The 27,538-nt window shown below is 35.0% G+C and overlaps 1 protein-coding gene and 1 long non-coding RNA gene across 4 annotated transcripts in view; both read left to right on the forward strand.

The window, feature by feature from the left end:
* Positions 1-3,142, forward strand: part of LOC149776032 (uncharacterized) — a 32,729-nt gene extending 29,587 nt beyond the window's left edge. Inside the window, exon 2 of the long non-coding RNA XR_016416159.1 lies at positions 2,330-3,142. This is a non-coding gene — a long non-coding RNA (uncharacterized LOC149776032). The remainder of the gene's footprint in view (positions 1-2,329) is intronic.
* A 9,194-nt stretch (positions 3,143-12,336) lies between these two features.
* The window catches only part of LOC149776033 (heparan-alpha-glucosaminide N-acetyltransferase-like), a 56,485-nt gene continuing 41,283 nt past the window's right edge, over positions 12,337-27,538 (forward strand). The window contains exons 1-6 of one of the 3 annotated variants that reach the window (XR_016416161.1): positions 12,337-12,527; positions 14,986-15,152; positions 19,279-19,409; positions 19,684-19,799; positions 23,741-23,810; positions 24,326-24,395. Coding sequence is in view for 2 of the 3 variants with exons in the window: in XM_089941874.1 (XP_089798000.1) it covers positions 12,485-12,527; positions 14,986-15,152; positions 19,279-19,409; positions 19,684-19,799; positions 23,741-23,810; positions 24,326-24,395 (597 nt within the window). In the remaining variant the exon portion in view is untranslated. Of the gene's footprint in view, positions 12,528-13,656; positions 13,713-14,985; positions 15,153-19,278; positions 19,410-19,683; positions 19,800-23,740; positions 23,811-24,325; positions 24,396-27,538 lie in introns of those variants that run through there. The other 2 variants (XM_089941874.1, XM_089941875.1) reach the window with 2 other exon arrangements.

A 27,538-nucleotide genomic window follows, 5' to 3' on the forward strand; every position in this document is an offset into this window, starting at 1 on the left:
AAATTTGTTGCGAAAGGAGCAGCTTTTAAGAAAAAAAGTTGAACAAGAACGTCGCGGAAAACAACAAACTGCAGAAGAAACTGCAAGGCTGTTCAGACCAGTAACAGGTTATATATTTGCTAAGCAACTTGATGATGCTAAAGCATCACCAGAAGATTTTTAAAAAATTATCTAAGAAAGGTTTAAAAGATATGATTTAAGAGGAGCGAAAGAAAGTTGCAAAACAAATTATTGAAAATATAGATCTCGAAGAACTAAAAAAATCTTATTTCTGAGTCAATGAGGCGTCAGGAAGAACTATGAAGAGAAAGAAAAGCGTTGACGGAGACTATTTGTATAATGATGCCAGACGGAGAAAAAAATAAGTTTTACATAAAATCTGCCAGAAAAACAATATCACCAGAAGATTATAACAATTTTTGTGAGATCATATTGATAAAGATCAGCATATTGTTTCTCAGATTCGCGGATGGCCAGTCGATAAATATAATTTTATTCAGTCGCTGAAAGATATTCAAGACACGGAAATACAAGCTGAAGAAAATATTAACAATGCAAAAACAAACGAGAAAGTTTTAGATTCGTGTAATAAAATGCATACTAAAACTATTGCTGATGTTATGTCATATCCTGCTGACAAGTATAGAACTAAATAAGAATCATATAAATGTACATTTGTTCGGTTATTTAAGTAATAGGATTCAAATCGTGATAAACGTATTCTCGAAGAAAGATCCGGTTCCTGCGTCCAAATCTTCACCTCTCAGTCTGAGATTGTTGAACGACTAATGCTGCTTATCTTATCAAAAGAAGCTGGAAACGTCAGCACAGAAATCAAAGATAAAATCGCAGAAATACTTGATAATCTACGATCCAACAGTTATCTGACGATGGACGAATACTATATTTTACACAGCGCTTTAATTCGATAGTTATCATAGTTTTATCATAGATACTATTAAAGAATGTCATCGACAACACTATTACTTTATTCCTCCTAAACCACATCCGACAGTGCAAACTTTTTTCTGTTATTTATATAATCCACCAGTCGAACTGAATTCGAATCAGCAATACGAAATAGGTCCGGTATTAGTTACTGCTTGGCATGCTATAGCCAACGTAAAAACTAATGAAAATGATGATTTTACTTTTCTATCAGGTGCATGAATTTCAGTTAAAATACCACAGGGCTCTTAAAACGTTACGGGTCTTAAATAAACTGAAATCTCTAATAACAACAAGTGGAGCTTATGTTGATAATTTTGAGCTGGCTCCAAACTATAACACGCTACGAGCTATGATCATATTGAAAAACAATTTGCTTGTTGACTTTAGCAAACAAAATAACATTGGATGATTGCTCATAGTTTGTAAACAACAGTATATTTCAGTTGCTCCTGCCTCATTTTTGTACGAAGGAGAGTCCGCCGACTTCATGACAGAAGTAAACAAGTTCAGATAAACTGTTCAATCGATAACGGTTCGTATACATCAAGTGGCAGTCGAGGACAAACTGTTTACAGCTTTAGTCTGGATGATCCACCAGGTTCGCTGACGCAAGTAAATCCAAACAAATAATATACTATCCGATCAACGTAGGAAATATCGTCTACCACAATGACGTTAACAGATCAGTCCGGGCGTCAGCTTCATCTTAATAACGGAATTATTTACATCTGAGATTAATAAGTTAACGTACATCGGTTAGCTGAAGCTAATGTCACGGAATTGTACAAATCCCTTTGTTATTTATTAAATACATGTACTCAGGTTTCGTTTTTGTGTGTGTGTGTGTTCAACCATACCTTAAGGTGATTTAAGTATATTGTACAATATTTCGAAACAGTGTTTTCGGTTCATTCTATACCGCATGTGCGAAGTGCGTAGGACGAAAACATTGCAGTACGTTAACGTCTTGTCAGTGAGTAATCTCCTTAAGGATTTGCAGATCTCCAGTTATAGAGGTATATGAGTTATTTATTAATATTTTATGCATATTATATAGATTATAACTATTGTACTACCACGTTTATGTATGTATATTTTCCATGTAACTCCGCCTTGCGTAGTATAATGCAAATATTTTATATTCTTGTATGTGACTTAAAAGGAGATCTATATTAGCAATAAAGTTACATTTTATTAAGAAAGATTTAGTACCATAGGATTCTTATCGGACACAGGTAGGTTCACTTCTGGGCCTGTTTATTGTTTTGTGATGTTGTGCCGATAATGTAATTTTTATAGCTTACTGTATATAATGCCATTACGTATTATCGTATATGCCCGTATCATTCTTAGTACACCGTGTTAGATTTATTTTCAGCTCATCAGATTTGAAGGGGTAGCAACTGTAGAGCTGACCATAAAGCTGATTATAGCAGCTGTAGAGCTAACCATAGTGATCAGATTTGACGGGGTAGCAGCTGTAGAGCTGACCATAAAGCTGATCATAGCAGCTGTAGAGCTGAGCATAGTGATCAGATTTGACCGGGTAGCAACTGTAGAGCTGACCACAGAGTCGACCATAGCAGCCTTAGAGCTGGCGAGAGAGCTACCTGAATAGCAGCCGTAGACCTGTTTGAACAGCGTTTTTGCTGGTTGAGTAGCAGGTGATCGGACGTTGCTGACCTATTTGTGGGCGCTGATTGCCTGATTGACCAAGTGATTAAATGGTAGCCGGTTGTAATTACTTGTAAAGGCCAAGCATTCTAGTGACGGAGTGTTTTGTGTAACTCTATACATGTATTCTATTAGCCGTGGGCTAATTTTGGGGTCTATTATACCCAGTGTTTTGGGACTGTGAAGATATATTTTATGATATCAGTCCCATTTTTGCATCATTTTACTCTTTGAGAAAAGTGCATCATTTTTACTATATGAATAAGTACATCATTTCTTTTCCTATTTGAGTAAAATGCATCATTCTTTTCGTCGTGTGAAATTACTGTGAATCTTTAACTGTTGTCCTTGAACTTTGTAATGTTATTTACTTGTATTCACATTTATGTTAGATTATCAGGTTCGTGAGGATTGTGGTTATTTATCCAGTAACTGGATCTTATACACGCACTTATGAATCATAATTCTTTCTTCATTTGAGTCATTCATCAATAAACATTGTATTCGTATCAGCCATCATTAGTGTTTCGTTTTAAATTCAACCCCAATCCGGTTATCTTGTTATAGTTAACAGTTAGCTTTCTTAATTTTATCAGACATCTTGTTATACACAATTTTTTTGCAGAAAAATATTAGCTGGTTTCTTCGGAAATATCTTCTCTAAAATAGTTGAAAATATACCTGGAATAGCTCAAAAGTAGCCCCAGTCGCCATAGAGGTGTCGAAAGCTTTTACAACAGGATCCGCATCTGCAGAAGGCACAGCTGTTGGACAAAAGATAGCTGATAAAATTAAAGTTTCTCCAAAACCAACAGCATCAGATATAAAGCAAGTAATTTCTGAAATAACCCCAACATCAGAAACAGCACGAGCTATGATAACAACGACAAAGAAATTATTATCTCCATCTGGCAAAGAAATTATTAGAAAACTTGTTCCGAAAACACGAACTCGAATTGGCGTTGCCGCATTCTAGTTGATTAGTTAACTTGCCGTAGTTTACATTTATAGCCAACCATTACAAATAAAAATGTCTATTAAAAATTACATAGAACATACTGAGGAAATGCCAACAGAGTTTGAGTACGTTGAATATCTGGACGAAAACTTAAACGAACCTAGCAAGATGGGCATACGAATGTTTAATATACGTGACAAAGATGTTTTCATACTGCCTCATAAAGCTGTATTTGATGTACGAGATAGTATAAACAGCTTCTGGTGGTAATATTGCTGTTGGTACTTAAGTATCACTTGTTAATAACTGTTAGAGTTTGTTCAAAATTGCATGATATCAACTAGCTAATCAAACCGTAGAAGATATTTATATGCACACGCCAATTGCAAGTACAATTCTTAACGCGATTTCGTTTAGCGGCGACTACTCGCGATCCGTTACAATAAATATAATATGGTTAAAGATACTGGACTTGGAACAGTTTCAGTGGCTGATTTACTGAGAGTTGCTACGGCTCCAGTTGAAGGTGGAGACGAAGCCGGTACTCTCACTAATATTAATGTGTTTTTAGTTCCTTTTCATGCTCAATACGGGACAGCGCCATCAGCTGATAATGCAGTGGATAACGTCAGAAACGCACTAATAGCTGTTTATAATGCGAGTGGAATTACCCCACCACATGTAGCAGATGACACAGTTTAGATGCTAGCAAAAGCTCAATTTATCGTTTCAATGAATATGGCTCAGTCTTACAATGAATGTTATTTTAAATGAAGAGCGTTCGCAGAGAGCTCAAATCAAATGACAATGATGCGGCCGCTAAGTAAAATATTCGGGTTGTGTAGAGACTATAACACTAATGCTTTTTGTGGTATCAAGCACACCCTTATTCCTAACCAAGCAGATCAAAACAATTGTCTAATGAAAGCTGCTGGTGTTGCTGATGCTCAATTTGTATTTTCACGACTAGCGCTGTAGATGCACCTGGTTGTTGCATCTATCGATAAAACAATCAAACTTGAGGCAATGTTGGCCGCATTTACTCACAAAATATACCTTGAACAAAACAAGATTTCTCAAACAGCTGTAGAAAATTCCTTGGAAAACACTTGGCGGATAAAAACTGCACCGAGCGAACAGTTGCCACGTCACGTATTTATCGTCTTTCAAAAGCAAGCCCGACGTAATAACCAACTGCAAAACTATTCTGTTTTCGACAATCCTGACGTCAGAAGAATATTTGTCAGAATAAGATCAAAACAATACCCAAAACGAGCAATCGAATGTAATTTTACAGTTGGTGAAGATGGAAACGTATCTCGTGCGTATATGTACTTGATGGAATCTATGCAAAAATGCCAATACGCTGATAGCGGATTTCAGATTTCCAAGGAAGAGTTTAGAACACTTTATCAAATATTTCACTTTGACGAATCAAAACACTCTGAACGAGCTATTGGATCAACTTTAGTCATAGAAGTAACATGGACGCTAGGAACAGTTACAACTGATGCATATCACGCATATGCACTAATAATATCTGATAGATTCCTTACACTCGATTCTACAAAGGGCATAATGACCGTCCAAGTATACTTTTCAGAATAATGTGATTTTTGGATTTTTTAAAAGAACAACTCTGCCTAACGGTTAACGATTTGTAGCAAATAAAATGAAATACATTCTACACGAAATAAACTTTCCTAATGTTATTTCAGTCGACGATTAAATTATAAATGAACTGCAAATGTAAAACTGACTACGATTTGTGCATAGAGCAGAACAAAATAGTAACATACTGTCAGAGTTGTAATCAAACGAGCTGTTATCAGATTCGGCTTAGATATGCACAAACTTATAGGCGAATTGCCTAAACCAGAGGTGGTTGGACTTTGCCAGGGCATAAATACACAGGACCATGGAATCGGCTTGATCAACAACTTGATGAAAACGATAATCACGTACTAGGACAATACCCTTATAACACCGTAATCCAATACTGGCGAATGAGAATATGTACCGAAGAAATAAGTTTTGGATAGTCGGTCGGATTCGAATTTCGTTAGCAAAGAAAGTATTTGAAAAAGGATTTACTCCAAACTGGTCAAAGGCATTTGTTGTGGTTAAATTTTAATAACAATACCTGAATTTATCTAGCAGGAGAAGACATTACTGGTAGCTTTTACGAACAAGAACTACAGCGGACAGAGCAGGATATATTCGTCATCGAGCAAGTAATAGCAACAAAAGGTATTAATAAAAAGGTTTGGTTAAATGACGCGAATATGGCGAAGGTTTTAATAGTTGGGTACCTTCTAGCAGTATTGGCAGTATCCAATCGCTAGCGTGAGGTGCTAACGCCTTGGCTGATACGATTAGTATAAAGTTTCTTATATTTCACAAGCACAGCTTTACATTTGATAGGCTTGCACAGTGACAGTAGAATATGTTTACGTTCTGCTGAAATATTCATCAGCTTTAAAATTTTAACAAACAAAATAATTGAACATTATATTTTTTTGTCTGCCCGGTATCTTAATGTTCATGAAAGGTCTGATCATGCTTCAAAACACCTGATACTCTGAAACACTAAAATTAAACCTTTTATAAAAAAAAAATTTGCCAGATGATATTTTACGTCATAACTACCAGACGATAATCTATTATAAATTTTCTATCGGATATAAGCGTTTCAGTTATATCATCAACAACTTTACCGTCATCTTGTTCTGATGATCGCGGTGCTGGAAATAGGTATGTTTTAAGATCAAGTTCTTTTTGTTGTGCTTATCTATCTGGTACCGTAACAGCTGGTTTGCTGTCAACTTCAAGATAAAAATCAACTAATCTTTTTGCATTTACATATTATAACAAATAAATTTTGTCTAAATAATGCACAAAGGCTAACTTTTGTGTAAATAAATTATTAAAAATATCAGTTCTCAGATACTACGCAACACTTTAAATTTGGACCAGCAACAGAAAGCTGTTAGACAATGTTTCAAAACCGAAGATACTATCTCGGTTTTCGACGCCGTTATTCATAGAGCAGGGAGAAAATTATGAAATACTTCTGACAGCTGACGAAAAAAATGTACTTGAACAGCACAAATTAGCCGTTGTTATGTATGATAGGGATGCGATTATGTATAGGTCGCATTATTGTTTTGGAATTCAAGAACTTACTCGAATTCTACGTCCCGATCGTATCTAAAGCTGATTCTAACATTAAATCTCTTTGAGGACTCCGACTTTGTTTTTCATCCGCAACATACTTGATTGATCGTGGATGATATCAAAATATCATTCTGCTGCTGTTATTGATGGAAACAAAATTTCTTCGTTAGTTTCAGAGTTGAAAGATACAACAGGATGCGCTGGTTGAAAATTAATACCATATACTGCTTTACCGCGATGTGTACTTTCTTTTTGTGTAACAAGATCTAAATTTTCGAGATGACGATCAGTTTTGATGCCGTATTAAGTGTATTCCGAATAATTTTGAAATAGTATAGGTCCGTAACTCTTGGTAACATGAAATGTATTGATAGCTTGCACTTTATGGCGGCTTTGTTAGATAAACTTGTAAAACGCTGCGATAAATTTGGTAACCTATCAGATCATTTTGGTGAAAAATCATACCTGCTAAAACAAAAAAGGTATCTTTCCATATGAGTACCTTAACGACTGGAGCAGATTTTATGAAACAGAGTTTCCTGACAAAGACTCATTTTACTCAGAGCTGAATCTTGATGATGAATATGAATATGCTAAAAAAATATGGAAAGAGTTTATAACACGTTTGGTGATTATCACGATCTGTATTTGGTCACAGATGTACTGCTGCTAGCAAACGTATCTGAAAATTTCAGAAACGTTAGCTGCATCAATTATGGATTAGATCCCAATTGATATTACTCGGCACTAGGCTTATCCTGGGATACACTGTTCAAATTTAGCGGTTTTAAACCAGAGCTGCTCACGGAACCGGATATTTTCTGTTTCATTGAGAAAGGCATCAGAGGCAGAATAAGCGTAATAACCAAAAATATGCAAAAGCTAATAATAAACACCTTCCTTACTACGACCTTGATCTTCCGTCGTCATATATTATCTACCATGATGCAAATAATGTGTACGTGTATGCGATGTCTGAGCCGATGCCATATAATGGTTTTAGGTGGATATCTGTCGAGTAGTTTTTAAACTAAACGGATAAAATATACCACAAGATTTTAGTTATTTTGTTGAGGTTGATCTTGATTAACTAGTTAAATTGCACGATCTGCACAACGACTATCACTTCTGTCCAGAATCAATGCTGATAGGTTATAGTTTGTTATCAGAAAAGCAACGTAATGCGCAAGGTCAATCTGTTGTTAATAAGCTTGTCCCAAATTTAGTTGACAATCAGAGATACGTAATACATTATACAAATCTCATACAGGCTAGTGATCATGGTTTGATATTACCAAAGGTACATCGCGTCTTAAAATTTAATCAAGCTCCATGAATGAAAGGTTACATTGATTCTAATACCGCAAGAAGAGCAACTGAACTAAGTGATTTTGAGAAAACTTCTTCAAGCTGATGAGTAGCAGCGTATTTGGAAAGACTATGGAAAATATCAGAAAGCATGTCAATGTTGAGATCATCAAAAACGTTGAACGACGCCATAGATTTGTGGCACGTGATGATTTCGTTAGCATGAAAATATTTAACGAAAATTTAGTAGCTGTTCATAAACTAAAAACAAGCCTAAAATTGAATAAACTCGTAGAAGTAGGTGCTGCAGTATTTGATTATCAAAGTGGCTGATGTACAGTTTTCATTACGGTTTTGTCAAAACCGCATGGCCTGATGGCGAGTTATTGTTTACCGATAGGGACACGTTGATGTATAAAGTTCAGTGCGATGATATTGACAGTGATATCTACAAGCACAAGGATCTGTTCGATCAATCAGATTATCCTAAAATTAGCGGATTTCATTGCTATGGTAACAAGAAAAAGATAGGTATGTTTAAGGGTGAAACTAACTTTATTCCAATAGAAGAGTTTGTTGGTTTGCTTTGTAAAATGTAGTGTCTCAAACTAGCTGATAAAAAAGTGAACAAAAACGTGCCAAGGGAATAAAAACAAATGTGGTTGATAAAGTATTATGATTCGATGATTACAAAGCTGCATTAGACGGGTATGCGGGTCATGTTGAAATGATCGCAGTAAAGTCAAATCATCACAAAATAGAAACAGATACGATTATAAAATCTGGGTTGTGTCATGTTGATGATAAAAGACACTGATCCGACGGAATCAATAATTTTGTGATAGGACACTATAAAACCAAAAATACAATTTTCTTGATTGGCCGCTATCAGATGACTAAAACTTTCCAAGATAAATTTTATCTAGCATTTTATAATAAAGCTCGCCAGTAATAATAGTAAAGGCGGTGTATGGATTAAAAGCCCTTTTTTTCTCAGAATGAGCCCAGTAAACACAAATAGCAGGTTTGTTTACTCACCTTGAACAAGATTACCCTAATCGTATTCGTTTTCAAAATGTATTTATTTATATCGTTGTAGGTGTGTGTGGTCTTGCGTGTTAAAAAAGAAATAATAGGTTCATTCTGAGAAAAATATGGCTTTTGGGCCAAAAACCGTCGTTAATGTTACTACTGGGTACAAGACCCAGTTAAACATCCTTCCCATTGCTCTTAACTATATTTCGTTCCCTTCACCCCTACCCACATTCAGTTAATCTAAAACAGCATTTCATATCACTAACAACTACTTATCGCATTTTTGTGTTATCGGGTCCACGCATATTATCGTCTGCTTTGACGCTGATATAAGTTTAGTACATATGTGACAACGAAGTTTGGAGTGTTTATTCGTACTGAATTTTAAACGCACGGCTGTCGTGTTGCAAAAGCTGTCTGCTGTCTGTTAAAACAGCCTTTCGAATGCATAAAGGAATCATATTGTCCAGTTGACAGAGGATTTCGTTATGACCGATAAATGTATCCCCATAACGAATTTTATATTCTGATGGTCGTATCGACCATTAATTAAGTGGTTTGATCCTTATATTTCGTTGGGGTGGGTATGGGGGAGGTGGATCCTAAACAACTTGGCAAAGGACTGAGGGACGGACCCCGGACGAATGAGGCCCATTGATAGTAATGACCGTCAGAATATAAAAATCGTTACGGGGACAGATTTATTGGTCAATGGTTCGTTAGAAATGAAATTAAGGTTATATGTTAATATATAGAGGGAGCGGGGTTCTTAGTCTGTAAGTATATTGTTATTGGTTTGGAGGAATCCCCACCGTTAACCGATACCACGGGCTGATCCAGAAAGGGTGGCAGAGCCAGTGCCCCCTACCCCCCCCCCCCCCACTTAACAACACCGCGCCCATTCACGCACATGTTAGCGAGAAACAACAATAATGTTTCCAATAGTGAGTTTTCGTTACAGTTAGATGGTTAAAATTATGCACTGGAAAAGACAAAATGCAGTAGCTTCTCTTCTGGGAACCTGGTTCACTGTGTGTGTACCTGGCAAAACGTCCGTCCCACAGATCCCTTGCCTAGCTGATTAGGATCCAACCACCCGGACGAAATTTCTGGATCAAACCAATTATTGAGTGCCTCGAGTTGAAAGGGAGTTTAATATCGTACCAGTTTTAACAATAACGACTTGTATCGGCGCAAAGTGAATATATAGTTCTATATTATGGTTGCTACGTGTAATGTATTTTAATGAACAGTTCCTTGCTCAATTGTAAAATGTAGTAATGTGGAATGGGGGTGGAGGGTTAGGGCTCATGTATATGTTCCGTCTTTTGGAGCTCTCCAGGATGCAACCCTACTTTATGTAAGAAAAGACTAAAATTCTGACAATTTCACTTTTAAAATGCGAATTCCCGCGATTGCTACTCAGATACAAGCAGCCGAATGAACAGAGTTCCCTAATTAAATACACAGCGGCCGTGAGGATAGTCTTTCCAATTAAGGTACACAACTACCGTGCGAATAGGTTCGACCTTTTAATCTGATGGAATAGGTTAATTGCCTGACCTAGGGGCGGGAATAAAAACAGAAGTAAAAGTAAAACAAAACAGGAAAATACATTGGAACGAGCAAGCTTAAATGAAAGTTTTAACATAATAATGCAAAAACGTATTTTAAAAATTTGAGATGCTGATGCGAGTTTCGAATTCACGAACTCTTTTGTGGCAGCCAGAACACAGAGAGGAAGACACATGGTGTTTATATATAAGATAACAGAATCTTGAACAAAAAGAATCCTCACATCTCGATGATTCTAACTATAATGGCATTTTCAGACAAAATTAGAACTCTGAGCTAAAGATTGAACTTATGTGTAAGAAGTTTTGAGAATAGAACGACAGAGCATGCTTTTCTATCTCCTGAAACATGTCTTGTCAACAAAAGGACGAACTCGAAAATCCAATCGAAACAAGTGAGCGGAACATTTTGCGTATAAAAACGGAAACATAGAAAAGTAAATTGTGAACAAATAGTAGAGAGAAAGTGGAAAAGATTCGGGCCAGCACTGGCACGTACATCTGGGTGAAGACATGCTTACCAAAATATTTGGTCACCTGTTTAAGATATGTGTGTATTTTCATTCATTCATTCATTCATTCATTCATTCATTCATTCATACTTTCATTCATTCATTCTCTCTCTCTCTCTCTCTCTCTCTCTCTCTCTCTCTCTCTCTCTCTCTCAGACATATCGCCCTTCGTCCTCTAAGAACTTGGCACATTCAAGCTTTGATACGCAAAATGGGTCAGCAATGTGTACACTGAATGCAATAAGACGTATACATCAAACCCAGATAGAAGTATGTAGCAACTCAAGTGTCCACTAACACCACTACAAATGATAGTAACTATGTAAGTCTTCAAGTTTGCTATTTACGTCTTTATATCATATTATCCGTATCTCAAATTGTTTTTATCTGACCACACATTAAAGCTTAAATTAAAGATGAGAGACTAATAAATATATACAGAGATGATTTATACACAAACACTCATATACATACATACACACACACACACTCACATTCATACATACATACATACATACATACATACATACATACATACATACATACATACATACATACATACATGCATGCATGCATACATACATACGTACATACATACATACATACATATTGAAGAATACATACTGGGATAGTGATCAATCGATTTCATATTGTAGAAAATAAAGTAAATAATACGGATATATATATATATATATATATATATATATATATATATATATATATACATATACATATCCACACACACACACACACACACACACACACACATATATATATATATATATATATATATATATATATATATATATATATATATATATATATATATATATATATATATGATGAGGTAATAGTTCACGTAAAATGACGGGAGTAATGACTGACTGAGATAAATGGCTAATAGACGGGATTTAGATACACATCTTTTTATGTATATATTTATCTCGTAATGTCTGTGACGTCTGGCTATTTGTTTCTGTTTAACTTTCGTCATTATGTCCGTTTGTCTTTAAGCTATCTTTTGCATTCAATAAAATGCCCCCGTACTACATTCGTCTCCTGAAATTTCCCGCCAACGTAGGAATTTCATTTCCAATATATATATATAAGATAAAGTGACAGGAAACATAAAATATGTCACCTGACAGGTATGCTTCGCGCGATAACATTGCAACAAACGCCATGCGTAAGTTGTCACCAGGTCTAGAAAACTCGTTAAACAGTCGCAAAGGAGCATGGGATAATACCTAATTATTTTAAATAATTGATGTTCTTTTTGTAGAGAGAAAAACATCATGTTTTTTCTTCGTATTCTAGGACATTTCTTTGTTTTTAAAGGTGAGTGTTTCAGTGGAGTTTTGACGTTTAGCAGAAAAGATCGCGCAATGCATTACGTGTCTCTCATATGCATACACTTACATATAAACATACATGCCTGCATATCTGTAACCGTGCCGGATATAAAAAGGATTTACAAGCTTGTATATCCACTACTCTCTCTCTCTAATAGCATACTGTCATACTTTTTCATACCTTTTACCAGAGTATTTGTTTGGGGAGGAAAACATTTATCAGTTGATTTTCAACAAGCTTCCTAACATCAAATAGAGCACAACCATGACTACATACAGACAGACAGACAGACAGACACACACACACATACATACATACATACATACGCACTTAAAAACTAATCAAAGTAGTAGAAGTGAAATTGTGTCATTAGTAAAAGTCGGATTACTGACATATCTCATCGGCTATAAAATTTCGAACATCATACACTACACGGTTAAATTCACAGAATATAAGTATGAATTTTACTTATTTATTTATAAAGAGCTTTACAAATGACTTATTAATTTGTTCGGTTGCATGTCACTTAACACATTCATATTTGCATTAATTCCGAACCTGTTTGCAACAAACGGTTAGAATCGGCTTGGGTTTCTTCTCAGGAGAACTCGTATCCCGAATGTAATATTGTCAGGTGGAAACGGAATGAGACATGCTAGCTACTTATTCTAGGACACTTTAGTTTGCAGTGGAAACATATAACGCTTTTGCTCATCCGCAGAAAAATAACAGCAAAAGAAATAGAACGGGATAAAAGACAAAAGCACGATTACCAACCATATATACAGACAGACAGACTTGAAAACAAAACGTTCGAGACAGTCATATATAACAAACAGTTGTACATTGCTTGAGCTACTAGGAGACCACCAAATGACATTGATGAATATGTGTGACGAGAATGTTGCACTTTTACAAAACAAGAATTCATTAGCGGCAAGAAAAATATTGTCAAAAGCAATCTCTACATCCTGTTATAGCACAATGCGTCATACATGCCTCGATGCACGTTGCGACTGCTTTTTAATTTTCATTGACAACTGGCATATATATATATATATATATATATATATATATATATATATATATATATATATATATATATATATATAGAGGAATAGGTGCGTATAATGGTTGTAAATGGGTGCGTATCTATGGTTATTTTCAAAGGTACCTTTACAACTTAGTGGTAATAATTGATTTAGACGAGAGAGAGAGAGAGAGATGCTATTTTTTTAATCTATTTTTTTAATCTTTTGTATAGTCTATTCTTAGTCTATCTTGTAAGACATTTCCTTGGTTATAAAGGAGGAAAAACTTGAGAAGAATGAGGAAAAATTATGTTTAGCTTTTATACACGTATAGTTTAGCGAATTTGTCATCCATTAATAAGAATCTACTAGTACAGATTAATATGATATGAATGCTCAGTGGGTTTATCGTCGGTGATTGGTAGACTTTTTGTGCTAGATGGGCGCTCTATCAGAAATTCAGCAAAGGAGCATTCATAGTTGAAAATGTGCAGTGCGGACGTCAAAGAAAAGAAGGAAATTCGATGCCTTGTTTAGAAATAAACCGCAAAATTTGGTGTGAAATCTATTGTAATCTGGCTAAGTCATACTGTTCTGAATAATCATGGATCAGGAATTCTCAGGAGGCCTATGTTGATAAATTTGGCATAATTTGCATAACGAGCCATATAATCCTTGAATAATTTACCAATTTTTGTAAAAAGGAACAGTGTAATGTGGGTTCGTATGGAGTAAATACCAGCATGTATTAAGAGGAGGGGAGTGGGTCAGTCGAACCCTCTTTTCTTTCAGTTAAAAAGTATATTTTTCTGTGATAGATAATTTGCTAGTTTATGCAGAGAAACCATCCCTTTTCGAACCCTCCCCACCTTCCATCCTCTCCGAAAGAAACCCACCGAATCCGCACCTGAACAGATAGACGTACACTTGAATCCCAAGTCAATGCACTATCGATTCTTCTTTTTCTGTCATTGCTTTAAGCCTATGATATCCCACACAGGTTTATAACAAACAAACAAATATTATTATTATTGTTATTATTATTATTGTTATTATTATTATTTCTTCAATTATGTATATCATTACTCATGATTAATGCAATAGCTGTGCACCTTTTATGTCTTAGGTTAAATTTCTGGCCCGGTGCGGTCCTGTAACAGATGAAAAGGATTTCGGTCGGGTTGCCCGGATGAACGCGTATTGACAGAAAATAATAACGATGGCATATATATATATATATATATATATATATATATATATATATATATATATATATATATATATATATATATATATATATATATATAAACTATCGATTTCCTATAACAGAGAGGTAAAATAAACATAAAACTGTATGTATCAACACTGATAACATTTTTGTTTATTCATTTTATGAAATTTGTTGTTTTCAGTCTGCATAGCGGATCTGACACTGTTGCAGAAAGCGTTCATACAGAAGTACAATGAACAACAATCGCTTGAAAAACCGACTCTGAAACTCGATACTGCTTGGCTAACAATACATGTCTCAGACAACTTCGATCTCAGAGTGTACGCCCAGAACGAGGAATGTTGGAAGGTAAGAAACTTTACTTGAATCAACCTGTAGCTTTTTTCTTCTTGTCTTTCTATCCATCTCGTCCTCCATTCTTTAGCTTTCGATGTCCCTTTTTTAGTCCTTGTTGCTGGCATCTTCATTCATTAATTAATGAACTCATTCGTTTTTCTTTCTTTCCTTTTCAACCTTTAGGGGATCGGGGCTTAGTTTTTCTGAAACTCACGACGCAGTTTATACAATTTGATAAGTTTTGCCACCCTGAAAAAAAAAAAATTCTGGCGAGGCAACGCTCCAGAATGTCATTGTTCCCCTGATTTTGGTCGCGATCTGGGATTTGGGAACCACTGCTTTAGAATACATACTTCATCCATCATTCCATCCTTTCTTTTCCTCCTTTAATTCATTTGTTTATTAGCTTAAATTCTTCCCTTCTTCACACCTCTTTCTTTTATCACCTTTATTTCCTTCTTTCATTAGGTTCCATCCCCACAAGTTTTCCCCAGTGGTGTGAAAAATACAAAAAGCATTCATCTTTTGCAACAGAAATATTAGTTTAATCTCTCCAAAAAACGTGAATAGGGTTCCTCTATCATTTTAATATATGCATTTATTACCATCTGAATTTTAAATTCCCGTTTTTAATCATCAGAAAATTGTGTTCAACTATATATTATTATCTGCTATTCCAGTTGTGTTTTTTTTTTTCTTTCTATAAAGGTGCTTGTTGCAAGAACTCTGTGCAGTAATTTACACTGAAATAGAAAAAAAAATCTGTTGAAGTTTAGTATGTGAATGCCTTGTCCTATCCAATTAGCTTGGTAGATTAAATTGCGTTTTCCATTTAGTTAGTGCTTTAGTTTCTCATTCTTTTACTTTCAACAAGACACTATTAATGCTTCTGCAACCTTGCATATTTTAAAGAGCAGTAAGGTCATTTTGCAAACCATGGTGTTTCCAAAATTTCTGGTTGGGATTCCAAGAAAATCTGTTCATATATGATTGAAGGACCCTGCATATTGTAGAAAGCTAGTCCCAACATTATATATTTCCTTTATTTTTTTACATGAAAGGAATTGTGTATTACTAACAGCAGCTCAATTTGATAAGTGTTTATTTTTATTACTGACAAACATGCTCCAGCAACCAAGTGCTCCATGGTATAACAGTGTTAGGGACCATCTTCGCACTGCAAAAAAGAGAACGCCGTAAGGCTGTCCACCAGCTTCACTCTTCATAAGCAGATCTATGCAGCTGCTAAGAAGAATGTCACAAACATAGTTTATGCAGTAAAATTCAGCCTACTACAGTACTAAGGTGACTGAGAGTTCCACTGCAAGAGCACCTCGAGATTACGAACACGCTAATGTCAAGTAATAAATCTAAACCACTTTCCAACGACCTTCTCTCCGTTTGATCTTTCGGACCTGTTTACAAATTTCTTCCATGACAAAGTACAATTCATCAGAGATAATCTTGACAACACAATTTCAAATGAATCATAGTCACCATACAGATGTGATACAGAATATTAACGGCTACCTTTAACAGCATTTGAACATAGCTGTGTGGATTAGGTACATACAATTGTGACGAAGAGCGCCCCAAAATCACGTGAATTCGATCTGATTGCGACATCACTGCTGCTTGGGTGCTTAGATTCAGATATTGCCTTCATTAACCATTGATATCACTGCTTCTCTCTCATCCCGAAAATTCCCGTTTCTATGGTATTAAACTAAGTAACAGAAAAGAGTGAAAACTATCAATCTGTGTCAAGGTCAGAATATAATTTATGATCCCTAAAATACAAAGCGAAAATTAAAAATAACTTACAGAATGGTGAATGAAATCATAAACAGTCCGTAAGTTCTCTTACAAGTTTAAAAGTATCGAGTAATCGAAATGTGTTTTAGTTACATTCCGAATGACGTTCATGCTATTGTGCTGACGTGACAATAGTCTTGATCATCACAATGATATAATCCAAAACGTTTTAAATGAATACACATTAAATCCAAAATAACTGCAAAATCCAAAAGTCTAAGCACCTTGTAATTCCTTTGAATAATTGAAATAAATTAATAAATTCTTTCAAATGATGTTGATGTTAGGTATCCTAATTTTCAGTAAATAATCTCTTATATAGAAAACTAAGACGCAGTTTCAAAACGAGAAATAAGGTCGAATATCTATTCTAGATCAATATAAGCTTGTCAACAAGGTCAATTACTTTAACAGTCAGCCAGTCAGGAACTAGGTCCTCCTTGCATCCCAAGAAAACATACGACCTGAACTCGAATCACATCAACATGATTACGTGAATAAAAGTACATCTCGCTATTTTGAACTACGCACTACCAACCTGTTTTTAACCTGTCATTCATGTCAAAAATCTTAGGAAAAGTTGTTCTATCCCAACTTATGTCTCATCTGAATTCAAATAGAATGTTTAGCACTGTACAGTCCGCATATCGCTCTAGCCATAGTACTGAGACCGCCCTTCTGAAAATAGTCAATGACATCTCCCTGCTTTGGATAATTGAAGATTAGTCCTCACACTCCTTAACTTGTATACGGCATTTAACAAATAAGACCCTGGTATAGTACTACCCCGTCTCCAGCATATATTTGGTATTCACAATAAGCTTTTCTATGATTCAAGTCCAACTTAATCAACAGGGCACAAATTATTTCCGTAAATGGGAATCGTTCCAGCCCAGCTAATTCATGATTTGGATTTCCACAATTCTCTGTTCTCGGCCCCGTTCTCTTCATTCTATACACTCAGCCGCTGTCAAGTCTCATATATCGACTGCCGGTGTCTCACCAGATGTACGCAGATGACACTCAAATATAAAAATCTAGCTGCCCAAACGATACAGAGGCTACCATCCATGGCGTAATAAGGTGCATTTACGATGTTAGGTCCTGGCTGACATGTAACAAGCTGCATATGAATAATGATAAAACTGAAGCCACCCTGATCACCAAGCAAAGAATTTCGCATACGTTTATTTTACGTCAGAAAATATGTATAAGCAGTACCAACATTAACTTCATAGTCAGTACGAAACCTAGGTGTTACTCTCGACAGTACTCTCTAATTCCACCAAAATGTCATGAACATTGAAAGGTTGCATATACGGAGCTGAGACGCATCAACTCCATTCGCAATTTTCTTTCCTTTGATGCCACTGAAACACCTGTTTTTCATAGCATTTTCAAGACTTTGTCTTGGTAATTCACTTCTGTCAGTTTCGTCCCAGTATGTACTACAGAAACTTCAAAAAGTTTAAAACACAGATGCTTAGGTCATCCTTAGGGTAAGAATAATTGAGCACACATCGTCTCTGCTCTATAACCTCAACTAGTTATCTGTTAAATCCAGAATCAAGCACAAAATTGGTTCATTGTGCTACATTTCTTTGACAGGCTGCAGTTCAATATACCGATCTGACCGCACCCATGTGTAGACCCCATCTAAAATCTTACGCTCCTCTTCCCACACGCGTATTCTCTTTGTTCTTACTTAAAACGAAGTCATGCGGACAACGTTCTTTTGCGTACGAGGACGCAGAGTAAAACGAATTGTCCAGTGATCTTAGACACGGACACTTTGATCTCATTCAAGAGTGCTCTTACTATTCACCTATTTCAACTATTCTTACTATTCACCTATTTCGACTATTCTTACTATTCACCTATTTCAACTATTCTTACTATTCACCTATTTCGACTATTCTTACTATTCACCTATTTCGACTATTCTTACTATATTCGAATATTCTTACTATTCACCTATTTCAACTATTCTTACGATTCACCTATTTCAACTATTCTTACTATTCACCTATTTCAACTATTCTTACTATTCACCTATTTCGACTATTCTTACTATTCACCTATTTCGACTATTCTTACTATATTCGAATATTCTTACTATTCACCTATTTCAACTATTCTTACGATTCACCTATTTCAACTATTCTTACTATTCACCTATTTCGACTATTCTTACTATTCACCTATTTCGACTATTCTTACTATTCACCTATTTCGACTATTCTTACTATTCACCTATTTCAACTATTCTTACTATTCACCTATTTCGACTATTCTTACTATTCACCTATTTCGACTATTTCAGTGTGCTGATATGTTTATCACCGATGTACTAGGCCCGGGCACCAAAACGATACTGGTCAATACTACATTCGGGACAAGAGTTCTCCTGAGAAGAAATCTACCCGCAAATGTTGCGGAGGTTGATGTATGTAGGTATGTCCGCTATCTCACCTGAAAAAGAACATATGAAAGTCAGAGATTACGAAGGGAGGAACAATGAAGGTGTATTAAAGAAAGAAATATGGAGAGTAAAATTTTAAACGAAGACAAATATGACATACACACTTATAGGCCTATATATGGACAGACAGATAAATAGATACAACGAGTACAGCAAGTGAAATTACGTACAGTGGTACGCGTTTATTGATTATTATTTTCATCTTCATCTTATTAATATTATTTTCTGACTTTCCTTTAACTTAAGATTCCGTGATAAATTTCGGGAAGGAGGAGATTACTGGGTATTTTTCAATTACACAACATACGAGGAAGGGAACTGTATGCTGGATATTGCCAATGACCCGATGTCTGCAGAATTACGTAAGTAAACATTATAAATAGACAGTGTCTCTGTTTCATTCCCTTTTTTCCTTTTTTTCTGTCCATCTACTTGTATCTTTCTGCTTGCTTATCTATCTATCTATATATCTCCCTAGATGTCACTCATATGGCAAATTTTCTTTCCATTCTTACTGTTATTATCATACGACGCATATTTAGTGTATGCATTGGTAAATATGAAGTAATATTGTATGTGAATCTGTGTGTATATCCGTGTTTATGTGTGTCGGTATCTTTGTCCCGTTTTCTGTCAGTTGTAAATGACGTCCCAGTTTAAAAATAGTATTATAAACATGTTAAGACGTGGACACAATTATAATTTTCATCCATTTCTTCTTTTCCATATCGTTCCTCTTGTTTCTAAAATAATCCACCCACCCCTACCCCAACTGGTGCAGAGCCATGCAAAAATTCAGATTTACTCCTCATCTCGTACAACAAGATACGTTTGAAGAAGAAAAAAATTATGTTCCTTTATAACTTAAATAGAGATTTGAAGACACTAACGTGTGTAACTGAATGAATGTAAATATTAATGGAACAGCAGTAACCTCTATACCAAGGCAATCAATACATTAGACTGTCTTCATCATATCACACATCATATAACACATAAAGACCTCAAGGCAATCAATACATTAGACTGTCTTCATCATATCACACATCATATAACACATAAAGACCTCAAGGCAATCAATACATTAGACTGTCTTCATCATATCACACATCATATAACACATCATATAACACATAAAGACCTCAAGGCAATCAATACATTAGACTGTCTTCATCATATTACACACCATAGTACACAGCATATAAAACATAAAGACCTCAAGGCAATCAATACATTAGACTGTCTTCATCATATAACACATCATATAACACATAAAGACCTCAAGGCAATCAATACATTAGACTGTCTTCATCATATAACACATCATATAACACATAAAGACCTCAAGGCAATCAATACATTAGACTGTCTTCATCATATAACACATCATATAACACATAAAGACCTCAAGGCAATCAATACATTAGACTGTCTTCATCATATAACACATCATATAACACATAAAGACCTCAAGGCAATCAATACATTAGACTGTCTTCGTCATATTACACACCATATTACACATCATATAACACATAAAGACCTCAAGGCAATCAATACATTAGACTGTCTTCATCATATAACACATCATATAACACATAAAGACCACAAGGCAATCAATACATTAGACTGTCTTCATCATATAACACATCATATAACACATAAAGACCTCAAGGCAATCAATACATTAGACTGTCTTCATCATATAACACATCATATAACACATAAAGACCTCAAGGCAATCAATACATTAGACTGTCTTCATCTTATTACACATCATATAACACATCATATAACACATAAAGACCTCAAGGCAATCAATACATTAGACTGTCTTCATCATATTACACATCATATAACACATCATATAACACATAAAGACCTCAAGGCAATCAATACATTAGACTGTCTTCATCATATTACACATCATATAAAACATAAAGACCTCAAGGCAATCAATACATTAGACTGTCTTCATCATATCACACATCATATAACACATCATATAACACATAAAGACCTCAAGGCAATCAATACATTAGACTGTCTTCATCATATCACACATCATATAACACATCATATAACACATAAAGACCTCAAGGCAATCAATACATTAGACTGTCTTCATCATATTACACATCATATAACACATAAAGACCTCAAGGCAATCAATACATTAGACTGTCTTCATCATATCACACATCATATAACACATCATATAACACATAAAGACCTCAAGGCAATCAATACATTAGACTGTCTTCATCATATTACACATCATATAACACATAAAGACCTCAAGGCAATCAATACATTAGACTGTCTTCATCATATCACACATCATATAACACATAAAGACCTCAAGGCAATCAATACATTAGACTGTCTTCATCATATAACACATCATATAACATATAAAGACCTCAAGGCAATCAATACATTAGACTGTCTTCATCATATCACACATCATATTACACATCATATAACACATAAAGACCTCAAGGCAATCAATACATTAGACTGTCTTCATCATATTACACATCATATAACACATAAAGACCTCAAGGCAATCAATACATTAGACAGTCTTCATCATATAACACATCATATAACACATAAAGACCTCAAGGCAATCAATACATTAGACTGTCTTCATCATATCACACATCATATAACACATCATATAACACATAAAGACCTCAAGGCAATCAATACATTAGACTGTCTTCATCATATTACACATCATATAACACATCTTATTATATGCTCATTTTTTCGCCCGTTAACTTTGCATTGTCAGAATCGTTCAATATTCCCCGATACTGAACGAGCGCGACAATACACATATAGCATTCACGTGAATAAAGAAACTACTTTCTTTTGTAAACAAACAATGACGCAGACACCAGCACTTTTGATTTGTAAACAAATCATATACACTCGCGTAAGAGACTCTTTACGTTGAGGTTATTTAAATTTGTTTCTGAATGAACTGAAACATCTTTCGTGGACTGCAAAAAAACCCCAAAAAAACAGCTGTTTTGGCACATTCCGCGTTGATACAATGTTACGGATTTAGGCTAGCTATATTATATAAAAGACGGACGATTATGTCCTTACAAATAACATACAAGTGACAAGATAAGAATGGCAAAATAAAATATACTTACAGTTTTACATCCTGAATTTCCTCAAAATGTTTTTTCTTAATTCTGCAAATCCGAATTACATGAGCCATGTCATATGTTTTCAATCTGGATTACACATTTCGAAAGTGTGCTGTAATTTTGATGATAAGTGCAATTGCATCCTCCTTACTGCACTCAAAATGAAATACACATTAATTCCATAGCGTCTTTTTGAAAATTGCAATTGAAAGACTTCATATTTTTCCCACGTAAAGATTTCAAACATTCAATGACAGAAACAGAAACACATTTGCAGACATAAACACGCTTTTCCAGCGCCACTTCAATCAGACGTATTTCATGTATAATTTGCACAGGTGAATCCAGTCCAAAATCACGAAGTTTCGTCGAATCGAAACAAAATACCAAAATATATTCACTCCAGATCAAATGGAAAAGTCGTTGCAATGCGCATTCATTCTCAATATGACTGCAAATTTCAATTTTAACTAGACACGCCATTTTCTTTCGAAAGTTATGTCGACCGCGCGACTAAGTTCAAATTTATCTGGGCGGAGCTATGTGCCCATTAATGATGTCATTTTGTAATGTCAAATCTGCGCTTGTGTATTTAGTTTGGAATATGGCATTCATTCATTTACGTTGTTTCTTGTAGTGTATTTTGTTTATATAATTAAACCTTAGGTAGAATAAAAAAATGAGCATATAATAAAAAGGTTACTGCATTTGTATGGGAAAATATGAACTCGTTTTGTCGGAAGGATATACTGCACTCACAGGTTCGTGCAGTATTCATTCCGAAAACTCGTTCATATTTCCCATACAAATGCAGTAACCTATAAATATAACACATAAAGACCTCAAGGCAATCAGTACATTAGACTGTCTTCATCATATAACACATCATACAACACATCATATAACACATAAAGACCTCAAGGCAATCATTACATTAGACTGTCTTCATCATATAACACATAAAGACCCACAAGCCTCCATGCAATCAGTACATTAGACTGTCTTCATCATACAACACATCATATAACACATAAAGACCTCAAGGCAATCAATACATTAGGCTGTCTTCATCATATTACAAATCATATTGTACATAACGACCCACAAGCCTCCATGCAATCAATTTTATTTTTCAGCGATTTTGTACCTCTTTTGTGGCCTTCTTGGTTTGGGTGTCATATACCAGATTGTTATTTACATTTACAGGTGAGTGTGCATATTGCAACCTATCTTGTTGCTATTTTACTTATTAAATAGCATTTATACACATCCTGTCTATGTTTTACTTACACTAAAACATTCCTACATTTTTATACAAATATCAGTTGAAATATATTGATAAGTACATATATGTTAAAGTAAATACATAAAACTATTTTCTTAAATTCTCTCTCTCTCTCTCTCTCTCTCTCAGATCAACCATTTTTTTAAAAATATGTAATGTTTATCGGCACAACAACACATTACTGACTATATAGTGCATTTCAAACGTTAAGTTCAAAAACTGTAAAAAGATAAAATACAGCTAAACAAACTTTAGGACGATAAACCATCCTAGACAATCGTAAACATTTGGTACTACGAGATAAAAGTTAAATGTATAGATGTTACAGTTCTATAATATATATGTAATATAATATATATACCAAGCTAAAAATATTTAATGTGACTTCATTATTAATAGTGAAATATAAGGACTTACGGTCATTGTTTTTCTTCAGGCGCCGAAGAGATGCTCAAACCGTTAGTATAAACAATACCAATGAAGACGGCAAGAAAAACTCGGATATTGTAGGTCTTCTCTCTCTCTCTCTCTCTCTCTCTCTCTCACACACACACACACACACACACACACACACACACACACACACAGAGCCATTTATTAAACTCAGATCTGTCTGCGTGGGTTCGAGTCCAAGGTTCGGCTAGCGTGGGTACGTGGGAAAGCCTGCCAGTACCTTCTCGTGGGTCAGTGGTTCTTCCTTGGGTTTTCCAGGGTTCTTCCTCCACCAGTTATACTGGCCGCCATGTATAGCCTATCGTGTGCTGAAAAATGACGCTAAACCCTACAACAACAACAACAACAATTAAACTCAGAAATGAAAAGGTTGTAGTTGTATTCTGCATGGTAGGTATAACAACTGCATGAATCAGAATAATTAACTTCATTACTCCCTCCCTCCCCCCTTCCCCGGTAAATCATCCCCTGGTCAATGACCACCTGTGTTAATTATCCCCAGGACAACAACCCCCACGACAGGTTTATTCATGTGAGAAAGGTGCTTTAAGCATATGTTCCTATACAATATAGTACCTGCAAACAACAGGTTTTAGGAACTTAATTATGTGGCGAGCTTACTAATAATTTGGAGAAGTTCCAAAACTCTCTCACTGTGCCGGTATTATGTCTCCGATCCGCCTTGTCTATGGGTGACATATTTTCCTACACCGCATAGGATGCATAGGGTTGCCGTACGATATTAGTCACAAGATGTCGGTAACTGATAATTGTTTGATCAATTTGTCATCAATAATTGTCCGAAAACATTAAGTTGCATTCGAAATTGAATTCGGTCCACACCTTGTGCATACGCAGAGGTGTACCAAATATGATAATTTTTTGTGATTAAGTACAATAAAAAATTATAAATGAGAAACCAAATATATGGCAAATGCTATAACTAATAAATAATTGTGACACATTAAATTCCAGTTTTCCATAGCGTATACTCCTAAGTATCACTCACTTCGTATTTTGAAAATTCCATAGTTCTAAACAAAGAATATAATTCTTTTCCTTGCGATAAAAACTTGTTCTGTTTCAGGAATTATAAAATAATCAGATATTTTATAGTTTAGTATAAATTGTAATGGGTATAGTTGTCCAGGGGTAATTAAGGGGGGGGGGGGAGGGGGCGGATTGACCATTGACTGGTTGACCGGAGTGTAATTGACTACGTGTTAATTTACCAGGGGATAAATGATAGGAAGGAGGATAATTTGTCATAGAACCATGGCTCTTATACATTTTATATGCATGCGTTCATTATACATATACTTATCCTGTCTTTACTTATTGTACATATACGTATCCTGTCCCTACTCATTGTACATATGCGTATCTTGTCTCTACTCATTGTACATATACGTATCCGGTCTCTACCTATTGCACATATACTTATCCTGCCTTAACTTCAGATAACATGGCTCTTATACATTTTATATGCATGCCTTCATTGTACCTATACGTGTCCTGTCTCTACTCATTGTACAAATACGTATCCTGTCCCTACTCATTCTACATATGCGTATCTTGTCTCTACTTCAGGTTATTTGGCTCTTATGCATTTTATATGCATATATTCATTGTACTTTTACGTATCCTGTCTCTACTAATTGTACATATACGTATCCTGTCTCTACTCATTGTACATATACGTATCCTTCTTCTAATCATTGTACATTTACTATCTTGTCTCTACTCATTGTATATATGCGTATCCTGCCTTACTCATTGTACATAAACGTATCCTGTCTATACTCATTGTACATATCCTGCCTCTACTTCAGCCTAGATGGCTCTTACACACTGTATATGCATGCCACATTATTGGTGTGTTTAGATAAGAATACGTATTTATGAACATTATTGTATCGTCGATAATTTTCTACTCTATACCGATATGACGGTATGTATTGTGTCCGTATTTGTAAATTGTATATCATTTTGATTTCCATGTATGTCGGTGACAGTGTGACTGTTTCTTATTGACAATCTTTTCATGAATATGTATTTTAACATATGACCTTATGTCTATTGTTGGACCGGAGTTGGAAATAAAGTTCTTGTATGTTCAGTTCAATTACAGTTTTGTGCAAAGATATTTTTTGTTTAAATATATCATGATGCTTTCTGAAGTCACAAAAAAATCACCATAAAATTTCTGTCTTCACTGCATATATTTCGATGTGATCGATTGTTATATTTTTGGTTTAAATATGCTTTGACAATCGAACCTCACCAGGGTCAGTAGAGATCGTGAACATACAAAATGAAGGCCGACAAAACGAATAAAATATAAATTACTAACAGAATTAGAGGTTCACATGGGACAATACAGCAAGACATTTTTACGTACATCTATATCTTCTGAAAAATGTATTTATGACTATAAATTGTAATGATTATTGGGGTATTTCCCATTGGATGGGTTAAATCATGTGAGTTGTTTTGAGATGTTGGAAATTTGTAATTTGTCAGGATTGTTTTCGATTCAGTACATAATACTGCAAGTTCTTCTTAAATTTTCATTTTATAACATTGATAATTAAATTGTTAGGTTTTACAAAACTTTCTGGTTTTGCTTCTTTCTGTTACTTAGTTGATGACCATATAGTCGTAACAATAACATATCCTGACTAGAAGAAAAGAAAACACTTAAAGGGTCCACAATGGACAATACAAAAAAAACAACATTGTATATCCTGAATATAAAGCGAAATAAATATAAAAACCATCTATTAATTCTTATATTGAAGGTAAGTGAATAAATGTAACATTATTATCTATAACATACATAATCATGATACTTTTTTGGAATAAATAAAGGTGTCTAAACTTAGGACCAATACTACAGACAATAATGAAAGACTGTCCCTCTGTGCAACCAATAAGGAAAGATAGATTTCAGCTTCAATTTCTTCAGCAAAGCAATATTCTGATGATTTCTCAGATATCCAATATTTAGGGCGCGTAAATCTACCAGTCTAAGTAGTGCTAAATGAGCTTATACGAACTGGTCAGAAAGAGATTGTGTTGGATTACGTCCCCTGCTCCAAAAATAGAACCAGTCCCCCGTGCTCAATTTTTTTTTTTTAATGTGTGTAGTTTTTGTAATGGTTGTTGCAACTGTATCTGGACAGTATTTAGTCTT

The sequence above is a fragment of the Sinohyriopsis cumingii genome, chromosome 18 (assembly GCF_028554795.1).
Source record: "Sinohyriopsis cumingii isolate HCF-2022 chromosome 18, ASM2855479v2, whole genome shotgun sequence".
Lineage (NCBI taxonomy): Eukaryota > Metazoa > Mollusca > Bivalvia > Unionida > Unionidae > Sinohyriopsis > Sinohyriopsis cumingii.